Source organism: Seriola dumerili, unplaced genomic scaffold, assembly GCF_002260705.1.
Source record: "Seriola dumerili isolate Sdu_G_001 unplaced genomic scaffold, Sdu_1.0 BDQW01000478.1, whole genome shotgun sequence".
NCBI classification, from domain to species: domain Eukaryota; kingdom Metazoa; phylum Chordata; class Actinopteri; order Carangiformes; family Carangidae; genus Seriola; species Seriola dumerili.
In genome coordinates, this window is record NW_019174733.1 from 202,640 (window position 1) to 228,489 (window position 25,850).

Below are 25,850 nucleotides of genomic sequence, written 5' to 3' on the forward strand. Positions count from 1 at the left end.
AGCAATACATAAAAGTATTCATCCAATATTATACAAATGTCAGCAAAGAAAGAAACAGAATAAATTAAAATGACAAATCTCCCATCAGTGGTGGCAACCTACTACTTTGATATTTTTGATTTTATAGGAACATTGTTAGAGCATTATCTAATAAACCAGCCTTACGTTTTGGCACGTGAATTAATACTTATGTATGAGCGAAAAGGAACCTAGAGGGAAAGAGAGCACAGGAGGGGGGAGGAAGGGAGGGAGGGAGGCAGGGAGGGATATAGGGAGAAGGAGGGAAGAAGGGAGGATTGACTAAGGAGAGCATTTAGTAGACACACTCCTTCACTCAGGCACTCTCCCCTAGGCAGTGACGTCCACCACTGCAAACATTTGCTGCCTGCCAGGTGAGTGAACTTTCACCTTACCTTCTCCTTTTACATTTTTTCTTGGTAAAGAATAATTGGAATTTAATTTTCTTTAGATTTACATATACATATGCATCTGTCTGAAAGTGTAACAGGTGTTTAGATACAGGCTTAGGTTGCTCTTGTCCTCTCTTGATTCTTTACTTTGATTAGATTAATTTTAAGTCAGCTGTAATACTGCCAAAGTTCAAACAGAAAGAGGAAATGTTTGTTTTAAATTTTGAATTAAGTAGCAATTAAGTATATGGCTGTATGCAATAGAAGCTAAATTTTTTTCACTCTGATTTACTAAAGACTTGCTTGTTGTTGATTTGTTCCTTTATAATTTTATCAGCACAACAGAAAAATAGATGTTGTATATTTTCTGCTGAGTGTTGTCCTGTGGCCTGCAGTGATATAGTGTATCAGTGTCTGTCTCCAGCGCTGTCTTCTTGTTTAGCTATGACACTTGTTAACCTCCAGTAAAAACCTGCCTGTTTCTGTCTGGGTAGTTAGCCTTGGGGGATGTTTATTCACGGAATTGCAATACAAACGTGCGCTGGTGTGTCTCTAATTATATGCCTACATTTGACATGAGAGAAAAGTATTCGTTTTGGCTCCCATCGTATCACTGAAACATTTACGCTGCAGCAGTTACTAAAATCAAATGTCGGACTACAAAACAAGTCAAGTATCTCTCTGACTGTCTACACTCAAAGCTTCCTTTCTTGATGAGTAAAGAGCATGTTGGTGGATGTATTCAGCCACTGAGCAGACTACCTGACATTTTTTGTCCAGAGGATGTCAGCGTTGGTCCATTCAATAACCATGCCGCTCAGGGTCCCTTCTGACTGGGCTGTTTGAGGAAATACTCATTCAGTCTTTATCCATGGTAGTTTTAGTCACAGGGGGTATCTGGAATTGATGAAGGGAAATTAGCATGTAGCTCCTTGATTTACAAGCCAGTTAAATGACTCTACTGGTCAATTTAATATATATATATATTTAATACAAGAGTAGAACAAACTAAATCATGGACTATTTCAACCTTTACCTGCAGGCCCCCTCCTCTCAGTCACGATGACCCGCGCCCTCTGCTTCAGCTTCCTCCTCCTGCTGTCCCTCTGCTGCCCCGCTCGTGCTGAACCTCGGCGGACCACATCCTCTCAGCGCAGGTCGGCTCGCGCGCCAGCAGCCAAGGTGCGTTTGGCTGGCAACTATGCGCGAGAGCCGCACGAAGGGCGCGTGGAGGTGCTGCACAACAACACCTGGGGGACCGTCTGCGATGATGAAGTGAACATCAAACTGGCCAACGTGGTGTGTCGAGAGCTGGGTTTCCAGGGCGGCATAACTTGGGCACACAGCGCAAAGTATGGAGAAGGAGAGGGTGAGAACACTTCCTCTACCGAATTACATTTATGCCACTTTTAGTAATCAGAAATCTTACTGAAGAAAGGTCAAATGTCACCTTATTTTAGTTGGCCAAAGCCAAGGCCATGACATTTTGTCGTGTTAGCAGGAAACCAACAGGTGTAATTAATAATATTAATAAGGGCTGCAGTCCATTTAGCTTTACTAGTTCACTAGTTTCAGAACCCTGCTACTATGCATGCTAGCACAATGCCTTCTGGCACACTTAATAGATGAGATGTCTTAGGCTCAATAGCAGGCATCCATACAGGACCAATTTATCCCAACCTATCGCCTCCAAAACTTCCATGCTACAGTGTGCTTGTCCCACAACTCATTAAGTGTATGCATGGCTTCATGAAAAGACCACCAATTAAGACATAACTAGCATCATAAAGTGACAAAGATAACTTGTTGTGGGATTGTAGTCTACATCTTGTTAAGGTCGCCTGGCAGGCTGGCAGAGCAAATATATGGGCCGAAAAAGGGCATTTGTTTTAGAATAATAACAGCATTCACTTGCCAGAGTTGTGCAACACTTGCTGTGGTTTATGGACATTCTTTACTGCTGCTTTTAAATCCAAATTACAGAGAAGGTTGAATGGATTCAAGGAGCAGGATCTACAGCACCCTGCCCTGTAAAATACTGTGTATCTACTGCTAAACACACCGCTAAGGTGCAACCCTAAATCAGCCTGCCAGTAAAAGTCAAGTGTTAGGTGTTTAGGAACTGATTCAGGCCCTTGTGTAGATGCATTGCCCGGTCTGACTATTGAACAAACAATGAAAATCACAATGAATGAAGTAATGAATTGTTTATCCATTCACAAGGCCCAATATGGATGGATAATGTACGTTGTGACGGCACAGAGAAGTCCCTGAAGGACTGCAAACACAACGGTTGGGGAGTGAATGACTGTAAACACTCTGAGGACTTGGGGGTGGTGTGCACCACTGAGCGCAGGCTGGATCAGACAGCCAGCAGAGGTGCCACCACCCCTGCCAGGCCCAATGGCAGCCCCGCACCTCAGTGGCAGGGTCTTGTGGACACCCGCAGGCATCCAGGATACGGATATTATGGAAACGGACATCCATATGAGATCCCCAGGTTCCAAAGACACCACCTCAACCAGGTACAGCAGTTAACTTCTGATACATCTCTGTGTTATTTTTAGAAAGACATGTGACAGTAGATGTGATGTGTATTTTCCCCTAGGGTCATAGTAAAGTGCGAATTGAGGAAGTCCGTCTTCGTCCCATACTCATGGCTACCAAGAAGAAAAACCTGATCACAGAAGGTGTGGTGGAAGTGAAACATGCTGGGAGATGGAGGCAGGTTTGTGACATGGGTTGGAGTCTCAACAGCAGCCGGGTTGTGTGCGGGATGCTTGGCTTTCCAGAGGCGACTCAACACAATGTTAAAACATACAAGTGAGTATGAATGTCTCTTGCTGCCCTCTCCTCCTCTAGGAACAACACAATTTACCTTTATGAACTAAAGTTATTAGATTGCAAAACATGTGGCTGCTGACTGTAGTTCAGAAGGGCAACATGCTATGCCGCTCGTACCATTGTTGAATGAACAAGAACAAATCCTGAAGAAGAAAAAACACAACAGTGGCACCCCGTTTAAAGCAACTTTGAATAAAGGCCTTTCGTTGGCCTTATCTTCCTCCCCCAGCTACTGTCCCTCTTTACTCCCCCTCCCATCCTAAGCCTCAGGATGATGATAAAGGGATCCCTGTCCCCTCTCTTCTGCCCTTTCTCTACACCTCTCTCTAGGCAAATCACCTCTTCTCACCTCATTGCCTCTCTCTCACTCTCGCTCCCTGTGTCTCTCTGATGCTATCTTCAGCTTGCAGGTCTCAGACAAACAGCCCCACTTTAACTTTTAGATTCCCATGCCGAGGTGTAATATCACTGCTGATTGTACTTTTAACTGTCCCATCGATACCATGTGTGCAACTGAGTTCACTATTGGAGAGTGGGATGAGGATCTTTTGTGAAGCCTCTGGTCTTATTGGCAGGGCAGCCTCTGCAGGCTTGAGTTAGCCATGCATCTCTTCACATGTAATCCAACAGTGTGTGTGACATGCTGCCACTGTGTGTGTGTGTGTGTGTGTGTGCGTGTGTTGACTATACAGTACTTAATTTTGGTGCCAGTACCAACACAGTAATTCTTTCAATATTTTCTTTAGGGAACATAGAAATGTTAAAATGTTTCATTTTCTTAACACAAAGTAACAATGAGAGAACTATAAATCGCACACACACACGCACACACACGCACACGCACACATACACACACACACACATCACACAATCACACACACAGTTTCTGTACTTTTGTCACAGTTTTTGATACTGATGTTGCAACTTAAAAGAATACCTTGACAGCAGTTTGGGAAATAAGTTTTCTTTCTTGTCAAGAGATCATATATGGTAAATATGTAGCTGGAGCAAACTGGTTAGCTTAGCTTAGCATAAAGACAGGAAATAGATCGGAAAGAGCAAGCCTGGGTCCCTCCAAAGGAAATAAAATATATCTAAACTTGTAAAACTCTGTAGAAACATGTCATATGTGATTTTCTTAATTCGTATAAAACACAAATTTAAGTAAAGATGTCAGTTCGGCCAAGAAATAGCCCAGAACGGCACCCAGGAAAAGGGACAAACTCTACACTTCACCAAATGTCAAACTTTTCCCCTTTAAACATGTTGAGGTTCAAGACCCTGCTCCACCATGTACATGCACATACTCTTGTGTAAACTGTCCGAATGACACATGTGCTTAAAGACTTGCTTTTAGATGTCTCCTTTTGCCCCTTTGACACACATCTACATTTCTTCTCCTCCTGCTAAAAAAACATTGGCAGTGGTTTTTGGGAAGGTTCTGCTCTTAAACCACAGGAGGACCACACATTAGCAGAGAATTACTCTATTGCTATTATAAGAATGAATAGTGTCTGACCATTTTCTGTCGTCAGTGGAAGGGGGACCTAGTTGGATCTTGCTCCTGGAGAGCTTCTGGCTCTAGGTGATTCACAGTTTAGCTATTTCTTTCCTATCTTGGCGAGGGTTATTCTGACTCAACTGGCGACAGACCGCAACATCTGCTCTGTACTCTAGGTGCTAGATTCCTCAAGCTACTGCTGCTGTAACTGTTGAGGGGGTAGCTTATTTGTTTTATAGACTTTTCTAACTTTTTATTGACTGTACAAACTGCTCCTATTGGAGCACACACACCCACACCAAAGGTATTTCTGCATTGCCCTTGAATTAAGCTATCTCTGCTGAACTCAGTATTATTGGGAACACAGCGAAGCTATAACTGGATTCTATTGTTGTAGGAGGGCATCATCAGGCATCATATCTTTGGTAATAAAAGGTCCTCAGAATGAGCTGTCGTTGAACAGCCTGGCCTGACTCTGTACATGGTCTGTACAGCATTATTTATTAAAGCAAGGCTTCCCCGCATTGCAGGAGTGATGCTTTCATGCCTCTCTTCGATTTTCTATCGCAGTACAGATTCGACATTTAATGCAAAGAAGGGGAGATGAGAAGTACAAGTAACAGCTGAGTGAGGAATTACATGGGTAGATTTGAATGGCTGCAACAAGAGATTTGGCTGCTCACCAAGAAGAGAGATATGACAAAGGACAGGACTGCTGTAGCTTGAAGGGCTTGGAGTGAAGCCTGCAGGGAAGCTGTTCACTGGCTGTTTCAAGATGTTGCTTTTACATCTCCCTCTAAGGTCAAGGAAAAGACACTTAAACAATAGCACTCCTGCTTTTTTAGTCTGACCTAAGCCACAACAGAGTGGATAATACTATACATTCAACAAATCTGCTTGTAAATGTACAGTGAAAAGTTTGGGCAAACGTAAGCCATTATGTCAATTTTTATTGTGTGTGTAAAATATAAGGCTTTGGCATGGAGGCGGTTGTGACTTGATACATCTTGGTTTGCCTGTCCTTCTTATGACCTGGTGTTTTGCTGAAGCCTCAGGCGTTATACTGGTCTGAACCACGATGATGTGTTTGTATCCAAATCTGTACCTCTTTTCTATGTCCACAGATGCTTATTTGTTCTCTCTCACTACGTGTTTTTGACTTAAGACTGATTCAAGGTGTACACATGCCTCAGTGTCCTATAGCTGCCAGTTATATACTAGTTATTTTACAGCATTTGGTTTCTAAAATCAAGATGGAACCTAATCTGTGTTGTTGTAAATGAGATGTTTATATACAACCAACATTAACCAGAAGACTATTTGGAAAACAGTTAATTCTGTTTCAGCCTGGACTTATGGGTAATTGTAAGGATCGCACTCTGAAATTGCCACTATAGTTATAATTACAAAATGTGAGCAAAGTCACAGAGAAATAGTTGCATTTGAGACAATAAAATGTTCAGTTGCCATGTAACATCTTCCACTTTACCAGTTGCCAAAACAGCTTAGGATTGTATTGCATGGTTTGACCAAATTTAGCTGGTGACACTCCCCCCATTTCTCCACATCGCTCCAAGTCTCTCAGTCCATTCTTAGAAATCCCCGACCATGCCATGTCTCTCGGCTCCCTGTGTCTCTTGGACGAGACTCTGAAGATGCTGTAATTACAGGTTGGTCAGGACCAAGGCTCTCCGGGGTTTCTGCTGAGAGTGAAAAAACACCCCCAATTATAGCTGTGTGTGTGACAGAGAGAGTAAGACAGAGTTAGCGCATGAGGATGAAGTGAGTAAGAAGAGAAAGAGGAGTCGGAGAGAAAGAACACGAGCAGCAGTCAGACGAGCCAGATTTTCGCTTGCTTGTGTGAAATATGTCCAATTACAGCTGCGGTTTGCAGCACAGCCCGCTGTGTCAGCAGCTATCTGTCTTCCTCTGTCACTATAGTGATTTTGGGACTTAAATGGCATTTTATGTTTAATTATGTTTCAGCTGAAAATTTCATATGATGAGGGTATCATTTCCAGTCTTTTGGGTGACACTTTGTGTGACTAAGTCTGGTCTTCCTGTCTGATGTCTTCGTGATCTTCCTAAATGACCTTCTCTCTAATTTATTTTCCCATATTACAATTGCTGTATGCATGCCAGTGGCTTTTTTGTGGGTTGGGACAGACTGTTGAAGCCAGCTTTAAAAGCTGAGTTGAAGCACAGTGAGTTTTATCAGTCTTTTCTACATGCAAATATTTAGCAACTATTTGACATACAAGATTGTTTTCATAGATACAAAGAAACACAAAGAAAAAGAAAATATTTTAAAAGGCTTCAATATGCTCTATATGAGAAATAATATATTTTATCTGCACCTTCTTTTAAATTTTATTAGATCCACTGTTTACATAACTTCTTCATGTATACTGCAAAAACAAATATTATTATATATTATTATTTTTAGTTACATATTTATTTATATTATATTTATTTACCCCTGCTGTAGAAAACTTTTTTTTTTCCAATTTTCATATATCGCTAGGATCAGATTAAACTAAAAGATTATACTAAAACTAAGGATTTTACACTGATAATATGTTCCCAAGCATCTAAAAGTTATCGTGTTTTCTGCTGAGAAAAGATACTAGTCACTGATGTTTACAGTAAACAAGGTCTCTCTGTGGCAAGAGGAGTTCAAAAATATGCTTCAGGTGGTACAAATGGAAAAAATACAAAAAAAATGCTGACGTGATTATGAGCTCCCTCAAAGTGATAAAAAAAAATTCTGAAAGAGTTTATGTTGGTAATGCAAATTGTATTTTAAATCCATTTTATTAAAAATAAATAAATAATAAAAGCGTCAATCAAAAAAAAAAAACCCATTGATTTTGTTTTTAACATCAAAACAAGAAGACGGAGAAATAACACAAGTGAGTAGTGTGAGTGTGATAAAACCCAAACAGTGGTGTAATGCTTGTCTTTTAACAGGCGGGTGGGACTCCCTATCATTAGCTTCTGTTCACTTGGCTCCACAACAAGTGCTGCATACAGTGTTTGGTTAAGCAAGGCTGATGAATGCTATGGAGGTGGAAAACAAACTATTAGTGAGGCTGTCTATACTCACATGGTATTAGTTATACCCTTAATACCTAAGAGAAAGACCTTGTTTTAATTAATTTATTTATATATTTAAAAAGTGGTATTTATCCCTTTTGAATGAAGTTCAATATTAACAAACAGTGCTGTAATTCAGTCAAATGAAAGACCTGAGAGTATCATTTATAGCCTGTGTAGTAGTCCTGTGGGTTTCTGTAGAGGGAAAATGGTTAGCTGATTGGTCTGTGGTGAGGTCACAAACAAGTCACAGACATCTTTGCCTTATGGGAAAATGTGTGTGTGTGCATGTGTGCATGCGTGTGTACATGTGTGTGTGTGACATGTTACTGTAGAGCCACATGGTAGACACATTTAAGATATTTTACGAGTGTAATTCAAGACACTCTAAACAATAAGTGTTAAATTCTATACAATGTGTCAGTCACAATTACAGCCAGTCTCGTGACATCGCTTTATTTAGAACCATGCAAGTGTTTTAAAATCATGGGATTTTTCTGCCTCATCAACTTAAATGTTTGATATAGCTTTGAAAGATAGCAGGCAAGGCTGGTTAAGCTGTTGAAATTTCATTTACAGATGTTTATAATTTAAGCACGTCATTGAGCCCCTCAGAGCTTTATTTGTGTTTCAAATGGGCCTGAGAAATGACCTGAAGTCCATTTGAAAAGTGTTATTCCAAAATAGCATCTGCAATTTGCAAAACACCTCTATTTGTAATATGATTGCTGAAACGAACATATACTCATTTTCAACAACTCATCGTTAAAGTATTTTCCCTTACTTTTCCAAGTACTAATATTTTTGATGAGAGGTCTCTTCTGGCGAGCATCAGGAAAAAAGTTGTTACGTGATTTTGGAAAGTGTACAGTTAGCAGCCCGTGACTTCACGCAACCATCGACATAACATCATGTCAGTGACAATGCCTCTCTTGATTCCAAGACTAAGGATCAGTTTGTTTTCAATGTTCCCTGCCTTAGCTTTACGGGAATGTTTAGAGTTCATGTCAGAAATACAAATATTGACCTGCCTGTGCTTTCTTCACTGTAGCCAAAAAAAGCCAGAAAACCATTTGAGCATCCCACACCTGCGATGCCATGCCGGATGTAAAACTCTGTAGAAATTACACTTGAAAAGATCTGTGTGTGTGTGTGTGTGTGCACGTGTACGTATGCTGTAGCGTGTGCATCTCGAGTGTTTCGATGTAATTGATGTGAATGTCGGTGATGGTGCATGCACTTTGCAGTGGTTTGAGGATGTCCTGGCATGGTCTGGCACATCTGCTATGTGTGTCTGCCAAGAGAACAGAAGGCTTTCCTCTCCATCGCTCTCAAGTCAGCCCAACTACTTGGTGCATAAATGTCTCTTTGGATCTTGCATTTCTCAGACATGCAGTGCAGCATGTGCCAGAGTTTTTGTTTGTATATCGTGCTTGGTCAAACCCTGTTTTCCCAGAAATGTTGTACATCACTGATGTTGAATGTTATGATTTTTTTGGACTGTGAGTGGCTTTGGAGGTTAACGACATAGTTCAAGATATCTTGTGGGGTTTTTTTTTTATCCTTTTATAGTCCTTACATCCTGCAGTTGTATACAAATGTCTGTTATATTGCAACAAGCAACACAAAAGTCTTATATTCAAAGGGACTTTGTTAGTTTATGTAATGTAAAGGTGGGTAATTTGGATAAAATTACCCAGCACATTCCTGTTGAACACTTACCCTTGTGTTGGTGGGTACGGGAAGCACTGTTGCCTTATAGCTCAGGAACATATGATACACTGGCCACTTAATCTAAACACAAACACAGTAAACACAGTAAATAGCAAGCAGTTCACATTTCAGATGGAAATATACTGTCTGTTAATCAACCTATAAAATAAGAAAGAGAGAGAGAGAAAGAGAGAAATTCTGAAAGAAATCAAGAACAGTTAACTCTTCGACAAACAATACCAGCCATCACCATTGCTGTACCTAAATTTACAAACACCATGAAACCACATGCACAGCTCATTTCTGGTTTTACATACAGAAGTCATATTCGGAGCTGTGTGAGTCATTCTTCTGATAAAGTCAGTGGCTGAGCTGTAACTATTTTAAGTCGTCACCAAGTACTACTCACTGTGGCAGAAATCCCTCTGGTGTGGCCAGGTTACATTTAAAACAAAGCAGATGCTACACTTGTGTGTGTGTGTTGGTACCTTAGCAAGTACACACAGACCTGACCGAACTAACATCCATCTCTGTTCTTTTGTTCTCTTATAGGAAAATATGGGATACCAAGGTTGCAGATCCTTCAACAAGGTAATAAAATGTTTCTTAGCCATATTTGACCATTTTATAACTGAGATACTGGCAGACATAACAAGTTTAATTTCTTTTAAATGCCTTGAAAATACTTTTTTTCATTTAGCTCCTTACTGTGACTGATGCGATCTGACACAAACACAAAACTCTCAGAGTTTAGCAACATGTAAATCAAAATGTGATTAAAATTGTGGGGTTGTTTGTTTTGTGTTGCCAGCACAGTAAAATCTGATCAAACCAAACCCACACAGTCCTGATTAAGCAGATTAGCTCAGTTTTGATTGTTTGTAAACACTAAGTAAGGATTTTTTTTTTCAGCCGTAACTTTGATTGTTTCTAATTAAGTCATAAATATTTAATGCTATTGAGAATTATAAAAGATTTAAAGCTCTCTTCTCTTCTTTTCAGATTGAGCGTCATGGCAAAGAAGAAGGGATTCTGGGTAGAAAAAGTTCACTGTCTGGGAACTGAGAACACCCTGTCAGAGTGTCTTGCTCAGCTGTCAATCTCCCGTAACCCCACCCCTTGTAAGAATGGGAGACATGCAGTGGTCAAGTGTGTACCAGGACCCCAGTTTGCTCGCATGTCCTCAGGAAGACCCCAGGCTCCTTATCCAGTTGTGGTAAGATTATTAAAGTTAGGTCTACACAAGCGCAGCACAAAACAGTGTGTTTAGAAACTGCCCGTAAGAATAAGCTAAGTTATATTCCCTTTCCCTTTTCCCTGTACAGCCTGTGCGTCTGAAGGCAGGCCCCAGATTAGGTGAGGGCCGTGTGGAGGTGCTCCGAGATGGTAAATGGGGGACCATTGTGGACCATATGTGGGAACGAACTGCAGCCAGTGTGGTGTGCAGAGAACTGGGCTTTGGTACGGCCAAGGATGCCCTGCATGGAGCCTTCATGGGTCAAGGTGAGAGACAGAGACACAACTTAGGCTGTAAACTCTGCAAAACTCCACATTTAATCTAGCTCTTTTAAGTCTGCAATTTAGATATTTGAATGAGTTTATCTTGTATCACGTTATTCCAGAGAAGACAGGGAGACTTTGCCTGTCTTTTGCTTATCACCCGTCTGCCCTGACTGATCAGATAATGTATGGACACGTGTGTTTGTCTGTCTGTCTGTGTATGTTACCTTGTGAAGCTGCAATGTCTTGATTGCAGTATCTCCAACTATGATTACGTGACTCCTGTGCCAGGGCTACCAGCTGCACAAGACAACGCACATGTGCACACATACGCATTCACACACAAAGTGAAATACTATAAGCCATGTTGGGTTTTGTGGTGGTTCAGTATTTGGTAACTAAAGCCACAGACATAATCTTGCTAACTTCAAGCAAGCTTTTCATTCACTCACTGAGTGCTGTGGTCTTTTTTCCTTTGATTTCAAATTTTCAGTCTTGGTGACACACAGGTTCAGTCAGTATCCAGCTGTGCCAGTGGTGTCCCCACCCCTATGAGATGTGAGAACAGTTTCCCCATTCCTCAGGCTAGAATGTAGTCTCCAATCATGCTGATCAAGATGAGATGAGGGAGGACAGTCTGCTAGTTTAGCTGTGTAGTTGATCATACATAGGATATTTTTGTGTTTGTTGGATTTGTCCCTTTTTACCTTTTATCTTCTTAAATAAATAAATAAATGGGTTTTCTGTAGATAACGTCATTTATTCTACCTTTCTATTTGCTGAATGTCACAGAACTAAAATCTAGTTTAGTTGGCTTTCTAAGGGGACTTATATTGCACCCGGCGTCTGGTTTCAATTAGCTACTTTAGTCGTTGGGTCATGGTTGAGGTTCAAAGGTGTATAATTGTCAGGAGAAGCCAAAAAGCTTTCAATTTTGTACCTAGAATAGGTTTTGCCGAATCTAACCACAAAGCTACATTTGTGTTGCAAGCATGCAAGTGCCAGCATGTGTACATCATGCATGGTCGTGTGTGTGTGTGTGTATGTATGTATGTAATAAAATCTGCCTCAGAATTAAAACATTAAGATGTGGCTCTGCAGCTGCAGTTTGGTTTGACAAATGGCAGGTTTACCCTCCACTTCATCTTATATTACTCACGTCTGACTCCTGTGTAATGTATATAAACTATTTTAATTAAACATTCAGTAGATGTGTTTAAATTGGCATTAAATCTATAAATGAATATGAGTGATTCTTACAGTATCTGCTGTCCACAGCTGCTTTATATTATACAAGTCAAACTGAAAAAAACAACAATATAATAGTATAAGGGTGCAAAGAGTGCTGGAATAAATCTTGAATGGGTAATGTAAGAGGTTAGTTTTATATACATGAAATAGGTGCTTATTTACATTACATACATGTATGCAGTGTACACAGCTTGCTTAGACTTGATGATATGTACCTGTTAAGGCACAGTAAGTGTATATAACGGTAAAATATATAATTTACAATTTGTAGTTACAGTAGATATTTCAGTGTTACAGGCTTACTGCACAGTTCATATTAAATCACTGATTTAACTGTTCATCAGAGTGGTGGTCTGTGGAGAGAAGAGGTTTGTGTGCCTGGTTGTATTGGCATACAGTGTTGTGTAGCATGTACTAGGATGTGAAGGGTCTGCTGTGATTTTTCTCTGCCTGTTACCTGACCAACTGAGATGCAGTTGTTGGTGGAGAGAGAGAAGGGTAGTGGGGCGAGTACATGTCCTTGGGGGGGTGCCAGAGTTTTAAAAAAGGAATTCAGCTGTTCATGTTCTATTCTTGAAATGAAGCAAATGCTGCTTTGTCACATTTTAGAGCATGAAATACAATAGAATTATGACTGAGGTAGCTTCGGAATGATGCAATCAAATACACAGCTCCACCAAACTGTTTTATTATTAGCTTTTATCATTATTGTACCAATGAATGTGGGGGACATATGTGTAAATCAGCACACGCTCTGATCAATGTCCACCTTCACCCAGCCTGTTGGCACTTTGAGCTGCTGCACATACATGTACTAAAATAGCAGGTGCCCTTGGAAATGACCACACAGTCTGTGCGCCCAAGACCTACTGCTTTGTGTTTGTTGTTGGACTTGCACGATTAAAATAGGGCCCTAACACACCTCACATACATATACTGTACGTACATACTCTCTTTTCTCTCAGACACCCACACACACATGTGCATGCACACACACAGTACAGGACTCTCCCTTTTTTTTCTGTCTTACACTTACATATATGCTGCCACTGCAGGATGATTGGACTTCAAAGTCCTCTCACAGTTTCCTTTCTTTAACATGCAGTTTCTTTGACATTTTACTGGGACATATAATTTTCCATGTGCTCGAAGGCCACATAAACACAGGCCTATATGTTGATGGAAAAGGCCAAAATTACACACTCTGATCAGACAAACTCTCACTGAAAAAGACGTTCTGAAAGATTGAATTGTTTAAAATTTAGTTTTGTGCAAATGTTTAATTTGTGTACGCAGTTAATTTCTCTTTAAATTATTATCTCTCAAAACACATCAACATTTTGGGTTAGATGGTAATACACTCCTCAGGTACACTTGCTTTCTGACAGTACATGAGAAATAACTCCTCATGATTTCTTATACCAATCTTGTAGCAATAAGACCCCACAGGAGAGCGCTGAATTATTTATGATGAGCAAATGTGATAAAGGTTGTAGTCAACTGGCTGTTTGGCTGGAAAGGGCGGTAGACAGTCTGCAGGTCAGATACTCTGGCTTGTAGTCTCACTCATCAGAGTTGTCACACATATACACTTAACTATGTCAGCTTATAACTTATTAACAAGCTTTGAAATCCTGTTGACAAAGGAAACATCATTTTGATGCTGGTTGGCTTCTACTATACTACTAAAACTGACAGGCAGGCATATCTATTTACAAACTTACATTATTTAGCACTTGGCTGAGAAACAGAACTGAGCTATTGAATGAATGTTTTTGTTAGAGGCATTGAAAGAGACGTTCCATGAAAAGAAAAACACTACTCACACTACATTAATGTGCCTAAAATGGAGTGTAATTTCAGAGAGGAAAAGAACAGGGTTTCCCTTGTAACCACTAACCAACTATTTGTGCTATTCTCAACAAGAATGTGACTGATCTTAGCCTGTTTCCATCCCCTAAAGCGAATTTTTCTAATCTGTCCAAATGATCTGTGGCATCTGCCAATTCTAATTATATGGTAATCAAGCTCAACCTATGTCTTGTAAATACTAAATTTAAGATACCGCATTTATATTATGCCCCATTATTGCTCTCGTAGCTGCTGTCATCCTTAGACATTTTATGCTGAAGTTTAAGCCTCGATTATTTAGGAAATTCAAAATGAAGAAAAGCTATGTTCAAACTCCATCTGCCAATGATCTAACTCCCGTCATCATTACATTTATCACCATCAGTGTGTTAAATTACAGGGACAATGTTTCTATTTCCTTTCTTGACCAACATTGTTATTTTACTGTGTAATTCTTCCAGTGAAGTACATATACTGTACATATAGTGCACTATACTACATTAGGGACTAAAACACCCTGAATGACTGTGTTTATGTACAGTGTATGTGGCCAGTTTTTGGAATTTATTTTGGGTTTTTGTGGATTTCCCAAACTAAGGTTTAAATACAGCATGTCACTGTTCATTTTGAGAACCTCTCGAGGCCCCATGTTTGTCTTGATAACTTAAACAGTGGAAGTTTGGATCTAGTTTGTGGCCTGACCATTTAGATAGAGGCGGAAGTGGTTTAGATGTGTCTTTTTCATACATATGAACCCACGCATGGTGACCAGTATGGTAGCAGGCCTACAATCTACCAAAACCAACACAGGGACACATTGGGTTAGGCAGCAGTCTGGTTCCTATCATTTCAGTCATCTTCCTTTTCACTCTTCTTTGTTGGTTTTTCTCTCCTTCCCCTAGTTTTTGTGGTTTTGGTTGTGTTTATTTCAATACTACCCTATTTCCAAGTTTGCAGTTTGTGACTTTTGTTTTAAGCAAACACTGAAGCCATGGTTTGTTCTGTGTTTTCACAATTATGGCGGCAGCCGTTTGTTTTCAGAAAATCTTAAGCTTTTTTTCCACCATCTTCTATGTTGTTTAGGATTATCTGGTTTTACACAACAAACGAAAACTAGTGAAAGTCTTTTATTTTGTTGACACAGATTTGGCTTTATTTGTTCACCCAGGGTGGTGGACTGCACGCAGTGTTGTTGTTGTTGCACCAGAAGCAACAGAATGGCGGTAATGAGGTGTGACAGATGCCCAAAGTAGATGTTGGTGCTGCTGCTGCTTTGCTTGCAGGAGCATTTTGTCATGACAGATAGGAACTTTTCATTGTTGGATTAAAGTAGAGAAAGCTCATTCACATGAAGGGAATACAGAGCCTCACTTGTATGTGTGTGTGCGTCTTTGCGTGATAACGTCTGCTAATGCCTGTAAATCTACAGTGGGTGGCCCCAAACAACACACCGAAAATGTTTAGTTCTGAGCATGCTCCTCTGGTTTCCTTGCTTTATTTTTGTTAACATAGTCTTTAAATCTACCACATCTTTTCCTCCTCCTTCAGGTACAGGACCAATCCATATGAACAGTGTCCAGTGTATGGGGTCAGAGCGCTCCATCCTCGACTGCTACTTCCAGGAAGTCCAACCATGGACATTCAAACACAGTCAGGATGCCTCAGTACGCTGTAACGTCCCTAAGACTGGCATGGAGAACACGGTACGAAAATTACACCATCACAAGACATACACTTATCAGGTTTCACTGATACCACAGCGTTCATTTAATCCCTTTAATCTAATGGATTTTAGGTGCGGCTTGCTGGTGGTAGAGTCCCATCAGAAGGCCGTGTGGAGGTATTGATGGAGGTTGGAGGTCGTAAGCGCTGGGGCTCTGTCTGTAGTGAGAACTGGGGCATCAACGAGGCCATGGTGGTCTGCAGACAGCTCGGTCTGGGCTTCGCTGCCAGTGCTCATCAGGTAACAACCCCCTAACCAACACAACATCCATAACTGACAATGTTGCAGCAAGCATTTCATTGTAGTGCCACCCTTTAGCCTGGGTAATTTTGAAAATGCCGCAACTTACGCCAACAATTTATTATCAATGTCTTATCATTAGTGTCTAAAGAATGGGCATAATGTCCTGAATAAGAAAACAATGCAGCACTCACACCTCTAAACCAATTAGTGTAATTTTGAAAATGTCAGACTACAGTGGTCAGAGGCATCAATCTTTCAAGATTTGACAAAATCCCATCAGCAGTGTCTGAGTTATTGACGAAAGAACAAACAAATAGATGTTTAAACAAAGCAGCACATGGAGGCCAATCCATTGTCACAACCCCTGTATTCACTGTGGTGGACAATGAGCTATGGTACTGATCACTGACAGAAAACCTGACAACCCCAACCCTCTCCTTTTACAGGAGACCTGGTACTGGACCGGTGACCCAAATGCAGCCGATGTGATTCTCAGTGGAACCCACTGTGTGGGCACAGAGCTTTCAATTCAACAATGTCGTCGCAACAACCATGTCCATTGTCCTCGCGGAGGTGGAACTAAGGCTGCTGGGGTCAGCTGTTCGGACAGTAAGTTGAGCCATCTTCCTGTAGTTCCCCATCTTGTCCTCTGGTTCTGTTTGAATCCTAACATAACCTCTCACATCTGACCTGCCTCAGCGGCACCTGACCTCGTTCTGGATGCCCAGTTGGTCCAGGAGACAGCCTACCTAGAAGACCGACCCCTCCACCTGCTAACCTGTGCCAATGAGGAGAACTGTCTGTCCTCATCTGCTGCCAGGATGAACTGGCCTTATGGCCACCGACGCCTACTGCGCTTCTCCTCCCGCATCATGAACCTGGGTCGGTCCGATTTCAGACCCAAAGCTACAAGAGAGAGCTGGACGTGGCACCAGTGTCACAGGTATAGCATCCCTGAAGAGTTTACAGAGGAGTTTGGTTGCTTGGGTGTGTAGGCTGCTGCAATTAAAAAAACTGTTTAAATACTTGCTATATGTGGGATGGTGAAGTTGCCTTTGTGGTCATTCTAAGTGTTTTTGGGAAAACTGTGGTTTAGAGTGTCCTGAATGCAGGTGAGCTGTGGTTTTTGGAAGCTGTAAATATTCAGACAAACACCTGTTCTTGGTTCAAAATTGCTTGTACGTGCATTAATGACATAGCTCCTTCCATGTTGAGTAATTTGATTTATATTTAATTTAATTGCATTCAATTACTACCAGGAAAGAAAACATACTGAAGTGTGATCTCTGTGCCAACGGCTCATATGGTTTGACAAGTGGTCTGCAGGTAGCGTGCAACATGAACATTAGACTTAAGAGCGTTTGTCTGTCACTGGGCCTCAGCAGCAATTTGTCCGTTAGTTGTAAATAGATGACATATTGTCCTGAGGTGTTCTCTTAACACATTCCACTCTGCCTCTCAGCTTCCTCCCATCAGTATGTTGGTTTCTTGTCAGATAACGAGAGCACTTTCAGGCCTGTCATCATGAGAGAAGAAGGAGTCATTTGAAGCCCACAGTATTGGCTGTGTGAGATTTGTCTCAGTAAGTTATGGGTGGCCTTAAACAGTGTTGTCATCTCTCCAGATTCATTAGCCGCCCTGCAGCACGTGTCTGTGGAAATGACGGTTGAACCAATCCAGTTACCACAGGTCGGGTGTAATACAAAGTACAGGGTAGCCCACGGCCAGTCAGGTACACCTCAGTTTGTTACAACAACACATCAGAGCTATGGATGTGTGTTTCAAAGCCCCCCATTCACCCAGAATGAGTACACAGCACAACCAAGCTGGTGCTAAAACAAGCTTCTGTGAGAGGTGTTACGGTGACACCCATGCTCATGTTCAAGCAGTGAGGTCATTAGGCTACAAGCCATAGGGAGCCAGTGTTCAGTTAGTGTAAATGCACACACTCATACATGTACAGACACACACACACATACACACGCTCACCTGGACTTTACCCTCTGTCGTCCTAGGCACTACCACAGCATCGAGGTGTTCACACATTACGACCTGCTGACTCTGAATGGCACGAGGGTTGCAGAGGGACACAAGGCCAGTTTCTGTCTGGAGGACACGTATTGCCCTGATGGTAATGTTCACAACTATTCATGAGTCCCAGTCAAATACTCTTTCCCATTAGGGACAGGAAATTAATATCAGTATTTCAGCTACGGCTATTTAGATTTTTACTTTGTGGTTAATGTATTAGATCGCTGCTGTTGTTTGTTCACTCTCCATTTACTTGTTATATTATTGATGAAATGGCTCATATGAAAAAGCAGCATTCACATGTAGTCTAACACAATTCAAGGAAGCTCTTAAAAATAAGAGAGAGTGCCAAGCATTAAATTAATTTTGATGTTGTGATTGATGATGTTGTTGGTGTGTGTGTGTGTAAATGTGTTAGGAGTCCAGAAGCGGTTCTCTTGCTATAACATGGGTGACCAGGGCATTTCTGTGGGCTGCTGGGATACCTATCGCCACGATATCGACTGTCAGTGGGTTGATGTGACAGATGTCCGGCCAGGAGACTACATCTTTCAGGTCAGAAGTAATTTCATGTCAAAAATCAAGTACTGTTAACTTTGTGTTTAATATGACATTTTGGGAAATTTTATTTCTTATTTTGCTTTCTTGGTAAGTGGGTTACAAAATAACAGCTTCTTAGCTGGGTGCAGTAACCTCCTGAATACTTGTCTTCTGGAGTCTCCACTAAGTGTATAACAACCTCAGAGTAACAAGAATGTAGCTAGCCAAAAAACATAGCCAGACACATAACCCCCTAAAAAAATCTCAATGTGACATCTTTACACTTATGTTTTTGTACAGGTTAAAAAAAACAAAATATAGTATGCCAATTAATGAGCTTAAGAGGATCTGTTAGGTAGATTTTGATACTTGTGGACAGGGGCAGGCTTCCCCCTGTTTCCAGTGTTTCTGCTGAGCTAAGCTAATTAACTATAGCTTTATATTTAACGTACAGGTATGAGAATGGCATCAATCTTATCATTTAACTCATTTAAATCAGATAACATATTTCGTGAAATGTTTAACCATTCCTTTACGGCCAAAGTTTTAGTCAATAAGAAAAAGGTTCTCAGGTTCTCACTTGACTGGTCGGGGTTTCTGTCTATTTCGGTAAAACCCTCCAACCTCCCTCATCACAGTCATCACCTCAGCCATTCCTCTGTCTGTCATTACTTTGACCGGGGTCAGTCAGTCGAGTCATTGTGGTTACTAAACTAAAACACATCAAGGACTCCATCTCCTATTATCCTCCATTTCCAGTTCAGACTACTGATCCCACCATGGTATGCAGCAGTCCTCAGATCTTAGTATGCTGCCAATTACATCCCAGCTGTTGACAACCAGTTACAGTGCAACTCACTGTCTGATAATTACTGCTGTTACCCATTTTGTATGAGAGGTCACACTCAGTCTTTGTAATTACACTTCTCTACTCTCCATTGAAGATGGATATTTAATTTACTCATAATAGATGTGACACAAATATATAATATATATAAATGCATGTGCCAATTGGATGTAATTTAAGCATGTTGAGCAGGGTGTAATTATAAAGTGGTACACTGCTACAGGACAATGTGGAGGCAGACAGAGAGAATGAATGATGGATGAAGACAGAAATGGAGTTGAGATAAATGAGAGAAAGGAACTGGAAGAACTGCTGAAGGTGAGAAGGTCATGGTCATTTGAGGAGACAAAAGCAGCACAAAAGGGTCATAACCAAATTTTACAGAGAATGAGAAGACAGAAAAAGAGAAAGCGCAAAGTAAGCCAAGCAGGGAGTCTTTCATTTATCGAGTAAAGTGCAGATGATGCCTGACATTTCTGATCCTGGGCTTTACACATAGATTCAGCAGGCCTACCCTTGAACCACCCAGTGCTAATGAAACACACCAATTACCCAAATTAACTATTGCCTCACTTTAGTCAAGCAGCACCTAGTCCCCCTTCCATTAAGAACGGCTAATTTGCCACCAAGGAATTTCTCCTGCCCTGTTTTTATTTTTATTGCCACTTTCTCACTGAGCAACACATTCTGCCTCTAAACCAGCCCCCTGCAAAGGCCTCATACACTCTGGTCCAACACTGTAATTTACTCTGAAAAATGAAGAGACAGTTTTTGTGCACTCACTAAGTTTTTTAAAGTTTTTCTTCCTTTTTTAGTGTAGTGTACGTTCCTTCTCCCTGTAGCTGTTTGTAACCTGTACTTAAAGTGGGTGTAGCAGTTTACAGAGCAGCTATTAGAGTAAATGGCTTCTCAGTATTATCACCAGACCAGATTAAGAGAATGGTAGTATCAGCAGTTATAGAGCTGCTCTTCAAATGACAGACTATTAGAACAGTGTATGGCAGCACTCAAAATAAGGCTGATTTCAGACATATAAACATGCTTATGCATAACTACTCTGTTGCAACAGACTTCAATTACAGGCTAATTCAGTCCTTACAGTCCTTATTGCATACCTATGTTGGAGTGAGGAGCAGAGCAGATTTCTTCTCTGCCAGAGCCGGGGGCTACACTCGACACTGCGGTACAACCACATTCCATGAATCGCAGCTGTAAAGTTGCATAATTTCTTACACAGCCAGCGATCATGTTTTGTGTGCGTCTTTGTTAGATGTTTTCATACAGGTTATAAAATATTTTACAATGGGCTTTCCTTAAACATCTACCAGTATATTCCGTACTTACATAACACATGGTAAAAGTGTTTTGCCGCCACATGTATGCTCAGTAGTAGACTACCAATTGAACATCATTCCAATGCTAAGTTCACAAGCGAGTACTGTATGGTGTATTTATCTTTACAAATAGCAATACTGTATGGAAAAGTCATCCAGCTTTTTATAGATGAGAAAGGGGTTGACTGTAAAAACAATACCAGCCATGAGTGCTGTTTAATAACAGGCCCTCAATTTTACATCCAACTGCTGTTTATTTTAAATGGCTTTCTCAGTGTGTAGAGAGAGGAGACTTATTCATTGTTTGTCCATGAGCCTGGCCAGCTGAAGATACAGTATTACATGAAAGTGAAAAAAAAACCAAAGTAATAAATTATGTTTGTTGCAGTGATAAAACGTATAACTGCAAGTTCTACGGTCAGAAACATTTCCTGTTGTGATACTGCATCAGCTTATTGTCAACACTATGATTGTGTCGTTTTGCAGGTGGAAGTCAACCCCTCTATGGACATGGCTGAGTCTGACTTTATGAACAATGTCATGAGATGTCGGTGCAAATATGACGGCCACAGAGCGTACATGTATGGATGTCATGCAGGTGAGGACAGAAAACCCTTCTCCTCTTTCCCTCCTCATCTTCATTTCTTCCCTGTCATTTGTTATTGATATTTATGCTCTTTTTGCCCTTATAGGAGATGCATATAGTGCAGAGATTGAAGACCTGTTTGAGCACCAGCGGCAAATCACCAACAACTTTGTGTAGCCCATCCCAGGACTCAGTACGAAGGCCTTCCAGTGGGGCCCAGAGAATACTCAGGGTGGGCTGAGGTTGATGGCCCTAGGCCCTTGGGACCTTAGCACCCACAATAACAGAGAACACACAAAATGGTGCCTGTTCATCTCCTCAGCAGATGTGGATAAAATATTCATAAAAGCATCATATCAGAGAAGCGACCAGTGCAGAGACTCCATTCTCAACTCAAACAGCCGTTGACAACAAGAGTGGAACAGATTGCTCAACATGTTTTTTACTCTAGTCACATATGATATTGGATATTGTTTCAGACTATACTGATTTTTGTGAATGTGGACTACTAGTAACTGAAGTTAGTTATTCAAAACATATAGGCATGAAAGACGTTAATGTCGCTATAACTAATGTGTAACAAAGACAATGGAGAAATGTGTCGGGAAATCTTCCCATGCTAAAAGAAATGAAAATCTGAGAAAAAATAATAATATTGTGACTTGGTAATTTCTTTTGCAAAAAGATCATTTAGATCACTTGTAGCAAAAAGTTGGCATTATTTTTCAAATTCTTGACTAACTGGATCATTTGTAGCTGTTGCGCTTTTACATTACTTCAATATTGGTGCTCTTTACCAATACTGTATCTTGTTATACTAACCTCACTACATTTCAGGTGAACAGTGTTGTACAATGCATTTTGGGTCTCTTTTTACAGATAATTAGGTATTTTACTATTGCTTTGGTTTGAACAAAATCATTGTTTTATAAAAGTGTAGTCGTGCTCTAAAAGTTTTGCTTCTCATCTAGAATAGGTAAGAAGAGGTCAAATGATTTTTATGGAACAAAGCACTTTATCTTTTAAACATCAGTATTCTAGTTTTGCCCCCACACTTTTATTTTTAATTAGCCACCAGATAGATTTTTAGGGTGTTTATCTAAAAAAAATACTTTATTGTGTTTTACATTTCAGAAAGTGAAATATAAGGTTTGTGTTTAGTTTTCATATTAAGTGTACTATTTATATTGTACCTTTATTTATTCATGGAATTCACACTTACATAGCATGCTCAGTGAAGAGTTTGTTAGCTTGCATTTAATTAACAATACTGAATATTTCTTTTTTGTTTTTCAGACATAATTAACCAGGGGGAAAAACGTTTTCATATAGTAGTTACAGGACATAGTATTAGAACATACCCATGATGCGGATGATTAATTACTGACTTATTTTACTTTAGTTATTAAAACAAGTGGAACGTTACAGCTTTTCTCTTCCAGCCTCTGTAATGGGAGGGAAGACCATGCTGACAAAACCACTGTATTGTGGTAGGCAGGCAGGCTGGGTTTTGAGAGCATATAAAACGCCTTTTAATTATGTCTGTTTGGGTTAGACATAAGGTTACGGTCAAGGTTAGGGCTATAGCATGTGCTTTATAAAGAAACTATGGAATTGTTACTTGGAAATCTGGATTTCCAACTTAACACAAGCTACAAGAAAGATTCTGAGAGATTTAGTGAGGGAGCTGGTGACTGAAAGAAAGAGTGAGAAAGTAAGACAGAAGGATAGAAAGGGATGAAGTTTGGAGAAAGACTTATACAGACATACAGTTTTTTATTTTACTACCAGAGCTGCCTTTTTGTAGGCAGCCATACAGCGACCACAAGCTGGCATTTTCAGCTCCCCAACGAGAACAACATGTTTGTCTGGGAGAAAAAATAAACTCCTCGATTCACGCTTCAACAGAGTAAACAGTGGCCTTATTTTTCCTAAAGCTCAGCCTGCTAAACTGTATCTTTCTCCACTTTTTTCTTTGCTGTTTAAGTAACTTTTTTAGCACCACACCAAACCATGATGCAACCAAATTTTCTTTAAAACATTGGACTTGTGTTAATCATGTTTTACCCCATTAATGTGTTTAATGTGTTTGGCTTATTGTCTCAGCGGTTGAACCTGTTAAAATGGTGTCTAATAGACAGTTTCCAGGACACGTGGTGGAAAGGACACGTCACTCATAAAGGCTCATGTAGACTTATTAATTTCTTTAACAGATTGTCTTCCTCCGCACTGGCCTTTATGATTTTGACTCACCAACATGATTTAAAGGTGTAGCTTATTAAAATAACCTTTTATAATCATACACACCAGGCCAAACTATAAAAAACTGTTGATATAAATGTTAGCAGAAAGAGCTGAAAGTCTAAAATGAGTGTTTGCTGATATACTTTTTTTTGTTTTGTGCTTATGTACAGTTCCTATTGACATATTACCATGGTCTATTCTGTGTGTTATTTAAAATTATATGACATTACATAGCTTACTTTGGTTCATAGTCACCACTCTCATCATATTACTGTATTTGTACCCTTGCTATAACATAGCACTGGGATGTTGTTTTCCATGGCCAGTTACACTTTTATTTTGTCTTAAACACACTGAGAGTGTGCACTACGTGGTGCTTATCAACAATTATATTCACTGTGCTCTCAGGGACTTTCACCTCATCTCAAGAGTAAAAATAATTTTTAATGTGATGTGATTTAGGTTCTTTTAGCTGTGATGCGTACATGATGACACCAAATGATCTTATAGAAAGTAACCTGTACCCATGTTTATTTTGTTCGTAAAATATTTAAAGGTATGAAGGTGATAAGCTTTGTTGGCTTTTTTGTTGAAGAAAGTTATGATTAACTGTGGAAAGACACTGGCTGAGTCAGAGGCAAATTTCAGTTAAAGAACAAATCACAATGCATTCATTCATCATTACTGTGAATCAATAAAACTTCATCACATACTAAGCTGTCCTCTGCTTCCTGCCTCCTTCTTGCTGTTAATGCATGACACTGCAGAATATTGGTTGTTGAGAAAGTGTTTTCTCTACATCAAGAACACAGGAGATGCTGCATGATGCATAGCATTTTCCTTATTTTGTAGGAAGATCTGATCCGACCAAACTTGAGCACTTTACTGGAGCACTCTGGGTTCTTGGTTTTTAGACACTTACAGCCCGGTGGAATACTGGGGCTTTATTTTACAAGGTTCCACTAAAATGACTAGGCTGCCCAAAGATAACCCTCTCAAGCTGTTAGTTTTCTGTGACTTAATCCTTCACAAACACTGCCCCTCATGGGAACCAAGAAACGGCCTCGCTATTCCAGAAACGAAAATACACAAAAGTGTCCAGGAACTAATGACTAAATTCAAGTATATCAAATCTGCTAGAATTGGGTGGAGTAATCAGCTATGTCTGGAAAGGAAATTTACACTTAACAAAAAGTCTGATTTGATCACTGCTGACAAGTCCACCCAGAAAGAAAACAGCAGAGCTGTGAAGTGGTCACTGGCTGGGATGAAACAGCTGCGGGGCAAACAGGAAAGGAATACTTGAAAGCAGAGCACCTGGGTTCACGGTGTGTTCTCAACACATTCAGCATCCTTTCATGCACTTTCAGCATACTGTACTACTATAAACACACATGGACTTCACAGATTATTTTATCTTATCTTATCTTATATTAGGTCTTTTCTTTTTGTAGTGTGTTTAACCTTTTAGCCGGTGAAAATTCAAGTTAGAGATAAATCCTCTTATTCCTTGTGCAGTTTCAATTGTTCTCTGGAAACATATCACTACCTTGGAAAGACCCAAAATTATCTCATCATGCTGGCAGACACTAGATACTAGTGTCTAGAACTTGCTTCAAGAGAATACGATTTGGTTAGTCAAAGCTTGATTACATCTCAAGGAAGGCTCATTCTTTAGCAGCGTGGACATGTGTGGACCTACTTCCAAAGTGAAACCCAAGCAAACTGAATCGCTCTATCAAGATGAATCAGAATAAGAGAAAGAAAGCAACTTGAGGGGAAAAAGTTGAGGAAATCTGAGCAAACTGCATTCATAAACAGTCTCGTTTTATCCTTACAGACCCACTTCCTGTTTGCAGCACGTGTTTTTATTCGGGAGGCCCCATTGCCACCCCACCCTGACCCGATGGGGACCACAGACAGCTCCACAATGGAGACTGTGTGCGCTCTCTGAATGACTAACCTGTCCATACAAGCTAAAAGGAACCCCCCCCCCCCCCACCACACCACACACACCACACACACACACCACACACACACCACCACCACCACCCTGTCACACACACATACAAACAACTGGACTACATAACAGGTTTTGCCGTCATCTCTTTTGGATGCAGTGTTCCATGCTTTATA

General features: G+C 40.4%; 1 protein-coding gene across 1 annotated transcript; it reads left to right on the plus strand.

The window, feature by feature from the left end:
• Positions 1-321: 321 nt before the first annotated feature.
• On the plus strand, positions 322-24,407 carry LOC111235293 (lysyl oxidase homolog 4-like). Its single transcript, XM_022763706.1, has 15 exons — positions 322-392; positions 1,453-1,779; positions 2,634-2,935; positions 3,019-3,233; positions 10,117-10,155; positions 10,567-10,780; positions 10,890-11,067; positions 15,715-15,869; positions 15,962-16,129; positions 16,579-16,741; positions 16,832-17,075; positions 18,148-18,263; positions 18,582-18,718; positions 21,371-21,482; positions 21,577-24,407. Exons 2-15 carry the CDS (start codon positions 1,473-1,475, stop codon positions 21,645-21,647), a joined length of 2,421 nt encoding a protein of 806 aa, XP_022619427.1. The 5' UTR covers positions 322-392; positions 1,453-1,472; the 3' UTR covers positions 21,648-24,407.
• The last annotated feature ends 1,443 nt before the right edge of the window (positions 24,408-25,850 follow it).